At 59.6% G+C, this 9,225-nt stretch overlaps 1 protein-coding gene across 5 annotated transcripts in view; it reads right to left on the bottom strand.

The window, feature by feature from the left end:
• Window positions 1-483: 483 nt before the first annotated feature.
• The window catches only part of RALGDS (ral guanine nucleotide dissociation stimulator), a 43,724-nt gene continuing 34,982 nt past the window's right edge, over window positions 484-9,225 (bottom strand). For 2 of the 5 annotated variants that reach the window (XM_075560572.1, XM_075560573.1), the window contains exons 8-18: window positions 7,988-8,091; window positions 7,546-7,630; window positions 6,244-6,312; window positions 5,843-5,929; window positions 4,710-4,742; window positions 4,335-4,456; window positions 4,114-4,209; window positions 3,734-3,935; window positions 3,359-3,601; window positions 2,686-2,800; window positions 485-1,429 (exon numbers count right to left, since the gene is read on the bottom strand). In XM_075560572.1, coding sequence (XP_075416687.1) covers window positions 1,254-1,429; window positions 2,686-2,800; window positions 3,359-3,601; window positions 3,734-3,935; window positions 4,114-4,209; window positions 4,335-4,456; window positions 4,710-4,742; window positions 5,843-5,929; window positions 6,244-6,312; window positions 7,546-7,630; window positions 7,988-8,091 — 1,332 coding nt within the window. In that variant the 3' untranslated portion in view covers window positions 485-1,253. Of the gene's footprint in view, window positions 1,430-2,685; window positions 2,801-3,358; window positions 3,936-4,113; window positions 4,210-4,334; window positions 4,457-4,709; window positions 4,743-5,842; window positions 5,930-6,243; window positions 6,313-7,545; window positions 7,631-7,987; window positions 8,092-9,225 lie in introns of all 5 variants that reach the window. The other 3 variants (XM_075560571.1, XM_075560568.1, XM_075560570.1) reach the window with 2 other exon arrangements.

Raw genomic sequence — 9,225 nt, 5'->3', positions numbered from 1 at the left:
CTTATCTGGGTAGCTGTCACTGCCCTCTTGGCCGAACGGTGCCTTCACGATGCAGTAATGTCGCACCTTGGGGACACTCCAAAACTCACTGCCAGAGTCCATTCTGATGCTCAGGGACCCTAAAGGACAGAGTAGAACTGCCCCTTGGGAGTTCTGAGGCTGTAAATCTTAATGGGAGCAGACAGTCTCACCTGTCTTTCACAGAGCACCTGATGGACTTGAACTACTAACCTTGTGGTTAACAGTGGAACGAGCCAGCTCACTGCGTCACCACATTGGTATGCTGGCAGCTAATGGGAGGAAATAAATGTTCCTCCTGCTGGGCTTCTCTCAGCTGCCCAGACCCCTGGAGAAACCGAGCCTTCCGCCAGCCTGGGCCTGGCTCCATGGGAAAGCAAGGCAGTAAACTTTGCCCTCACACACCATAGCCCCGCTGGCCGGCCAGGGTCTGGACGTGGAGATGAACCGAAACCAAACTGCTACTCCCGGGCTGTAGTAGAAACGGGAATTTAATATAATATTCAAGTCTAGTATTTGCTATTTACAACAAATAAATATTGCCCCTCCCCAGTCGGTAAACATTTGTTTTGTTTTTGCCTTTATACAAATATTCATTCCCCCCTCCCTCCTACCTCTCCCCCAAGGCCGCCCTCTCCCCCGCGCTGTGTGGCCTTGGGCCCGGAAGCAGTGCATGCTGGGGACTCACTCTCAATGGCCCCGACGCGGACTCTTTGGTGCAGCCTGGCAAAGGCGAGGGTGGCGGTGGGCGGGGCCAGCCCCCCTGGGAAGGTCACAGGCAGTGCCCTGGGGCACCTGGAGAGAACTGCAGTGGTCGGATGCGGTGAGTGAGTGGGTGCTCCGGGGTGCCCGTGGGCCCAGGTGGCAGTGACCCGCACCCATGAGGGTGTGAGGGACGTGTAAAGAGGGCAGTGCCCAGCGGCGGGCCAGAGCACCATACCCATTGGCAGCGCTCCGTGGCGAAGGCTGGCTAGTCATCTGGTTCCCAGAGAGCAGAAGGCACCTAAGGCAGGGAGTGGTCCACGGGGTCCGGATCAGCCTGGAGACTGGCAGGCATCATGCCCGGTGGCAGGAGAGGTTCGGCGGTGAAACTGGAGTCCGGGGTGGCCTTGGCTGGCAGGCTCGGAGGGAGGTGCCTGCCTGGCCTGCGCCCCTCTAGTCTGTACGTGCTTCCCTACCTGGCCAGCCAGGCCCTGGAGAGAGTGGCCCTGAGGCTGGCCGGTGCCAGAGGCTGGTTAGAAGATGCCCTTGGCCATCTTGAGTCCTTTCTGTTTCATGCGTGGAAGGGTTGAGCTGGCCCCGTGCTTGACCTTTACCCCCTTGCTGAAAGTCCGCTTCTTCAGAACAAAGTCATAGTTGGCGGTCGAGTTCATGGCATAGAACACGTTGGCGTTGTCCGGGATCTTCAGCTCTGGTCGGGGAGAGGCAGAAAGACAGTCAGTGTGCACAGAGGAGGCTGGGGCCAGAGTGGGGGGGTCTCCACATCGCTGCTGATTGCCAGGCAGGCTGTAGCCAGAGACTGGAGACCTCCTGCCCAGCTCCAGGACCGCCCAGGGTTCTAAAATCAGAGCTTCCTGTGTAGGTGCTGCTTAAACCTAAGGACTTTTGCTTAAAGAGCAACTCCGAGGGACCCCATCAAGCAGATCAATACACGCGCTACGGAACTCCCAGAAAGTGAGAGAGAAAGAGGCAGACAGAAGAGTTGCAGAAATGAAGGACAACCGCTTCCCCGAGTTGATGAAAGACACGAATCTGCACCTCCACGGAGCTCCACAACCCCCAGCAGGATGAGCCTGCAGAGGTCCACACAGTTCGTCTAGCCAACATGCTGTAAGGTTCAGAAAACCACTTCGCGGGCCTGTGGGTGACACTCCCAATTGGGTTAATGGCTGGGAGTAGCATGCGGCTGTTCAAAGCTACCAGCTGCTCCTTGGGAGCAAGTCGAGGCTGCCTGCCTCTCTCCAGATCTACAGCTTGGGAAACCCCAGAGAGCAGCCCTACTTTTCCCTATAGGGCTTCTGAGAGCGGAGTAGATGCCACGCGGTGGGTCTGAGTCTAATGGCTGGGTGATCAGCTCACCCAAAAGAAAATACAGTGATGGCAAGGGGTGACCGCGGACTCTTGCGGTGCCCACACAGACTATGTGCCCCCAGGGACCATGTGGATTGACCTGCTAGCCGATTTCTCCCCACTCTGGGCAAGACAGCGGGCCGGAGGGCTCAGAGCCCAGGCTGCCCGTGTGCTGGTTCCTTTCCATTCATTCCCTTTCCCAGTTTTCAGATCCTGAGCCTCTAAGGAGAGCAAGGAGACCCTGCTGGCTGTCAGTATCAGGAACGCAGGGGTGCTAACATAGCTCGTGCTCCAGCCTGTAGGTCAGGAGTCTCCAAGATTCACCCACGTCTCTGTCTTGGCCATGGGCACCCCTGAAGGAAAGGAGCCTCGAGGTCCGCCCTTCTGCCCACCTCCCAGAACAGAGTGTCCCTCGCACTCGGTTTCTCACTGCCTGGCTCATGCCCAGGGAAGGGCGCGTGGCAGGGTGGGCCAGGAGACGCCAAGTCTCGGAGTTGCCCTAGGGCGGGTCTATGTGTGTGCCTGGTGCCTCCTGCTGCTAGCCTGGTGGTGGCTGGTGTGTTCTGAGCCCACCGCCGCCCTCCCGCCCTGACTCACTGCGATCCTCCGAGATGACCTGCACCAGCTCATAGTCGTCCGGCTCGTCCTCGTCCAGGTTGTGTTTGTCCATGGCCTTGCGGATCACGGTGGGGGCCTTGTCCTGGCTGGTCACCTGAAGGGAGGAGCGAGAGATGGAGTGTACAGCCCCCGGGACTGCTGGGAGCCAACCCTGCACGGAGCACAGACTCACAGACCCCAGAGGGTGTGGATGGGTGCTGGGTCCAGGATCCAGGGAGTAGACAAGGCTTAGAACAAGGGTCCTACAAATGACCGCTCACTGACGGCTGGCTAGCTCCGGCAGTGATGCACACAATGCAGGATGGTGTGTGATGGGGCCAGTGACGTCCACAACCTGATCACTGCCCCACCTCAGAGACTACACTGTACAGCAGGGGTTTTCCCTCCACCGCCGCCTCCCCTCTCTGGGTACCAGCTCCACCCTCCCCACAGGGAAACCGAAGGTCATCAGCTGCCTCTCTATGCTGAACTCCCCCTGCCCACACCCTCTTACTCTGGTGAAAGCCCATAGGGCCTGATGGGACTCAGCCCAACACACTTCTCTGGCCTCGGTCTTGCCCCTTGACCTCTGGTCTCCCTGCTGCTCCAGCTGCAGAGCTTGCCAGGTCTGCCCAGCCTGGGCCCCGGGGAGCTGGCATGCCGGCTCACTCACCACGATGCTCTTGTACATGTTGCCGTTGTCCACGTCGAGGCTGACGCGGATGATGCAGCAGTCGCCCACCTGCTGGTTGTAGAGGGGCAGTGAGGAGCTGTAGCTGCAGGCCCCAGACACGGAGCGCTTGTGGGTGCGCGTGGAGGCCACTGGCGTGGTGGAGGCCGAGGAGGACGAGGTGCTGCTGGAGGCGGAGCTGATGCCGGACGTCTCTGGGGACGACTGGGAGGCCGACTCCCAGAACTGAGGGGACAGCGAGATGAGTGGGAGCCCCGGCCCCTGTGGGGGCACCGAGGGGTGGTGTCCAGGTTGGGGTGGGGAAGCTTCTAGAAGCTGCTGGCCCAGGGAGCAGAGGGGGCTGGGGCAGGCAGTCACCTTCTTCTCCTGGCAGTCAGGGGACTCCGGGACAAAGCTCATGTTGATCTCCTCAACGTCGGAGCTGGAGGAGCCGGCGGAGTGCACGCTGAGCACGTCCGCAGCGTCCCCACTGCTGAGGTAAGGCCCACACTTGAGCTGGTCGCAGGACTTGGAGTGGCAACTGCTGCTGGTGCTGAGCTCCGTGCTTGGGGCTTGCCGGCTGGAAGGAGGGGCTGATTTACTGCCCACCCTCGCCGGCTCTCACTCAGGAACAGGCCCCCACAGGGAGCCAGGTAGCACCACCCCATTTCATAGAAGGGAAGCCGAGGCCCACGGGTGAGGTGAGGGGTTCCTGTCCCTGCCCCCCCACCCCCAGTTCTCCCCTGCCCACCACTCACTCGCTCCAACGCTTGACGATGGCCGTGTTCTTCTTGGCCTTGAGGGTGTTGCTGGCTGACTCCGAGGGGGCTTCCAGTTCACAGGACAGACTGTAGCTGCGGGACAGAGTGGCAGCCGTAAGGCTCAGGTCGGCCTGCAGGGGCCCTGGCTGGAGGTTCTGGCGCTGGCCGCTAGGGGACGCTCACGCCTGCCTGCTGCCGACGGCCTGGGTTGGCCTTACCTCTCGGCCTCGCTGAGCCGCTCCATGGCCCGGAACCAGGCCACAAAGTGCTCCTCTGGGGCGATGCTGTAATTGTTGCAGGCCGACTGGAGCAGCTTGATCTGGGCGATCACTTCGAATTCCTGCAGCGGGAGCGAAGGGCAGGGCAGGACAGGGTGCTGAGGGGCCTCGGGAGCAAGCTTTGGATCCCCTTCTATCGAGCTACCCACCCCGCACCAGGCCAGCTCCAACAGCCCCTCCTGCAGGAAGCTGCCCTGGATTCCAAGGCCAGGCTTCAGTTTCATCCCTTCTCTGGAATGACCGGAAGGAGGCCAGAAGGGCTGCGTCCAGCCCATCTCCCCCCACCGCCTGCAGACAGGGGAGACCGCGGCTTACCTTCCTCCTCTTCTCGAAGTTGATCATCCTGCCCTGGAAGGCAGACCACCATCACCATCAGAAAGGGTCCCCCAGGGCACCCCCAGTGTCCCGCACCCACTGCACTGTCCCTCCAAAAGGGCTTCACAACGTTCGTGGGGCGATAGAATGGGAAGGGCCTGGAATTTTTCCAGGAGCCCTGGTAGCCTGGCAGGTTACACACTGGGCTGCTAACCGCAAGGCTGGCTCCATGGGACTAAGATAAGGTTTTGTACGCCCATAAAGAGTTACAGTCTCAGATAGAAGATAGATATACAGACAGTTACAGTCTCTAGCGACAACTGTACATTTTTCCTTAATAAAAATAAACGATTGCATTGTATAGATAATGAATTCTACGCTAGTGAAATCATTTCAAGGAAGGAGAGTTCATGGTCTCGGAAACCCACAGGAGCACTTCTCTGTAGGTCTACTCAGGCTCACATGAGTAGGAATCAACTCAGTGGCAGTCGGTTCAGTTTGAACTTTTGCTATTTTCCCAAACCTTCGGAAGCTCCTTTGTATCCCGGGCTTGGCTCTCGGCTGGGTTTTCCTGGGCTCAAGGGGCAGGAGACTCGGAAAGCTAGAGTCTGCAGCAGCCTTCGGCAGGAAGAGCCTACTTGGTAACTCACCTGCTGCCTGACCATGAAGGAGTCAACTTCCCACCATTAGCAGGACCCCCAGCCCCTGGCAGGGATGTGTCCTCGCCTTTCAAAGCCCAGGCAACACTGTGTCGTCTCCTTGCTGGGCGAATCCCTACGGGTCCCCTAGAACTGCCCCTGGGGGGCTCTGAGACTGAACTCTCTGCCGGGACAGGAAGCCTCATCTTTCTCCCGAGGAATGGCTGGTGGTTTTGAGCCGCTGACCTTGGGGTGAACAGCCCAGTGGGTAATGCACTCTGTCAACAGGGCTCCTTGGCAGGCAGGCCATTTCGCAGCTTCCTGCCCAGGGCACCAGGACTGGTGGCTTCTGCCAAGCATCTGTTTACTCATTAGTCAGATAGGCAGGACAGCTTCAGCTCACAAGGACCCCACGCCAAGTGCTGAGCGATCAAGAGCTCAGTATAGGGGCCCACCCCCTCTGACTCCCCGCTCCCCGGCCCCCAGCTCACTCACATACAGATAATCCTTCATCGCCGTGTCCAGCATCACCAGGTCAGTGAGGAAGGTGCCGAGGTAGGGGACAGTGCCCTGGATGACGCCCTGTGACATCAAGGTGGGATGAGCACACAGCAGTCACCTCCCGAGGCCAACCCTGGGCGCATCCACATGGTTGTATCTCCTGGGCCCCTCCGCAGTCCCAATACACCTTGAGCCCGGCTCTTGCAGGCCCTGGCCCTCAGTCCTTGCACACCCTGCCCTGCTAGCTGGTCAAGAACTGGCCCCCCACCCGGCACCAGGGGAGGTCTAGCCTGTGGGAGGCGTTTCAGGCACTGTGGCCACAGGAGATGGGCAGGAATAAGAGGGGCGGATGGGAGGGCAGCCCACTGCCCATGCCAACCCCGTCTCCCACTCACCAACTCCCTCTGCCGCTTCTGAGCCCTTCTGGGGTTCATCTCCAGCGTAGCGAACTTGGAGGTGCCCTCCTGCAGGGTCGGGGGGAGGTCAGTGAGGCTCCCCTCCCCTTACCCCTTCCCCATCAGCCCTGACCTTGCGTCTTAGATGCCTGGCATGGGTCAGCGGGGTGCAACAGGCCCTGTGGTCATTCCCAGTATGTCTGAGGGGCCCCGGCCTGTGCTTGGTCATCTGGGACTGGGACGCACAGAGCCCTGTCTGTGTTCTCGCCGTCCTCACTCACTCTCTCCAGTTCCTTCTCTGCCCTGAACCTCATCCCAGGGGGTGGGGTGGGCAAGGTGATCACTACATGACCGATTTTCCCCATAAGGAACAGGGCCAGCTCCTCCCTCTTAGACTGAGGCCCCGCCCCTACTGACCTGCCTCTTGGGGAGGCCTGGCCCCTCTGGGGTCCCTGCCCCAGGCTGGACCTGAGACCACACCTAAGGCTTCACCGTGCCAGCACCCTCTAGGAAGCGCCCCTGCAAGAACAGTTCCCATCCCCATGAGGGCTCTGGTGGGGGCCCCGGTGGGCTCTTTTGTCTTCTCTGTGTGGTAGGAGCCCTGGAGGCGCTGCGGTTATGCCCTGGACTGCAGTCTACACCAGCGGTTTGAAACCACCAGCCGCTCCTCAGGACAAAGATGGGACTGTCTACTCCTGTCCAGAGTGACAGTATTGGAAACTCACAGGGGACACTCTGCCCTGACCTATAGGGTGCCATGAGGGGCACTGACCCCATGGCAGTGGTGTGGGGTTTGGGGGAGGTGGGGCACAGGGCAGTGTGGGTTTGTCTGCTAGTGAGGTGGTGGGATGAGGCTGGGCAGTGCCTGCTGAGGGAGGGAGGGGTGGCAGAATTCAGGCTGGGCAGCCCCTTTGACCACCTGCCCCGTGGGGACCCCTCCTTGGATGACAAAGAGCAGCAGCAGGGGTGCTATAGAGAAGGAAGGACCTCAATGGCCCTCTGCACCCCCACCCCAAATCCAACCCACCCAATAGCCTGGGGGCAGCTCAGCCAGGACAAGAGGGGCTGGCACATGGCTGCTGCTGTGATGTCCATCTCCAGGGACAGCCTAGCCGTTGCTATGGTAACCGATTACCAGATCCTCCAGCCTGGCCCCAAACGGACCCCATCTGCCTATGGACCCAACCCTCTCCCTCCGAGTCCAGTCAAACAAGGCCGGGCCGTTTTCAAAGAGACTTTGGGGGACAAGTGAACAAGCGGCACCGGCCCAGTCTCCCGCCTCTCCCCCCGGCCTCTCGGTACCTTGATGAGCAACTCCCGGCTCAGGGAGTAGTTGTTCTCGTCGGAGAAGATCTCGGAGAGCTTCTGAAAGATTCGGACGCTTTCCCTGCGGGCGGGCAGAGAGAGGGAGAGTGAGTACAAGTCTTCAAGTTCAGGTGCAGGGCCTGGACACAGGTCCCTTTGGGGCCTCCGGGGTGGCATGGGGCTGGGGAGGAGGGCACTCCACCCCAGGCCCATTTCCAACCCAGCTGGGCAGCTCAGCTCAAAGCAGCCTCGTTTCCATTGGGTGAAGTGGAAACCTTGCATATCTTTTGGCCAAGCCTGCACCTGTCTGGAAACCAAGGCCGAAGGCAGGACCCTGGGCCCAAGGTCAGGTGGCGATTTGGTGACCTGGCCCGGCTGTCCCAGCCTTCCCCACAGGGGGCCTGGCTGCCTCCCACCAGTGGGGAGGTCCCTTTCCCACCTGGAAACGTCTTCCCAGGTCTTCTTCAGCCGGTGGATGGAGTTGCTCTGCAGCGCGGAAAGGACAGCGTGGAGCGAGGAAAAGTTTTTGAGGATTCGACACTCCTGGGGAAGGAGGAGGGACAGGTGGAGTCGCGGGCTAGGAAACCCACACGCAGCAGTCCTGCCCTGCCCTGCCCTGCCCGAGGGTCGTGGTGAGTGGCCATGGACTTGCCGGCAGGGAGAGAGTGTGGTTTGGGTTTGGGAGGGGAATGAGCTGAATGAGGGCTGGCTGCCCCAGCTTCCTCCTGGTCAGCTGGCAACTCCCCTCTGGGGTCAGGCAGACCCAGGAGCCCTGGAGGGTACAGCTTGCATCCAAAGGGTGACATGCTCAGGGGGCCAGATTTTATTTCCAATTTGTTATTGTGAACTGGTGCCAGGCCTGCAGAGCTGGTGCATTTCCCAGCCGCCCATTGGGGCACATTTTGTTTCATGTCGCTTCACTTAGCCAACTTCCTCCCTGGGTCTCTGGCCTCTAGCCCTCCTCCTCTCCCACCCTTCCAGAATTTTGTTCCTTTGGTCTTACGGGGTGGCTTCTCCTAAGGTGTGTAGACCTCCCTCATGCTAGCCCTCCACTACAGACCTGTCTGTTGTTTGGTTGACAAGGGGCCCACTGGTGGGTGACTAAGGGTCACAGTCTTGTGGGCTCCCCCAGGCTCTTGCCAACCAGTAAGCCTGGTCTTTTTGATTTCGAGTTTTGGTCTACATTTTCTGGGAGGAGAAGTTAAGCCCCTGGTGATGTAGCAGTTACACATTGGGCTGCTAACCTCAAGGTCAGAAGTTCGAAACCACCAGCCTCTCTGAGGGAGAAAGACCGGGCTTTCTACTCCCTTCAAGAATGAACAATCTCGGAAACCTACAGGAGTCGTTCCTGTCCTAAAGGGTCACTAGGAGGCAGAGCCAACTCACTGGCAGAGAGTGTGGTCTGGGAAGGAAGGAATCAGGGAGCCCTGGTGGCGTAGGGGGCTATGCACTATGTTGTAAATCACAAGGTCAGCAGTTCAAAACCACCAGTCCTTGGAGGGAGAGAGATGGGGCTCTCTGCTCCCATAAAAAGTGAGTCTTGGAAACCCATAGGGATTGTTCCACTCTCTCCTACAGGGTCACTGTGAGTCGGAACTGACTCAACGGCAGCCAGTTTGGTCCTGGGAGGATGGCATTCACGGGGACTGTACACAGGGTCACTGTGAGCCCGGGTGG

This window comes from Tenrec ecaudatus, chromosome 10 (assembly GCF_050624435.1).
Source record: "Tenrec ecaudatus isolate mTenEca1 chromosome 10, mTenEca1.hap1, whole genome shotgun sequence".
NCBI classification, from domain to species: Eukaryota; Metazoa; Chordata; class Mammalia; order Afrosoricida; family Tenrecidae; genus Tenrec; species Tenrec ecaudatus.
This window is presented reverse-complemented; position numbering and strand designations above follow the sequence as displayed.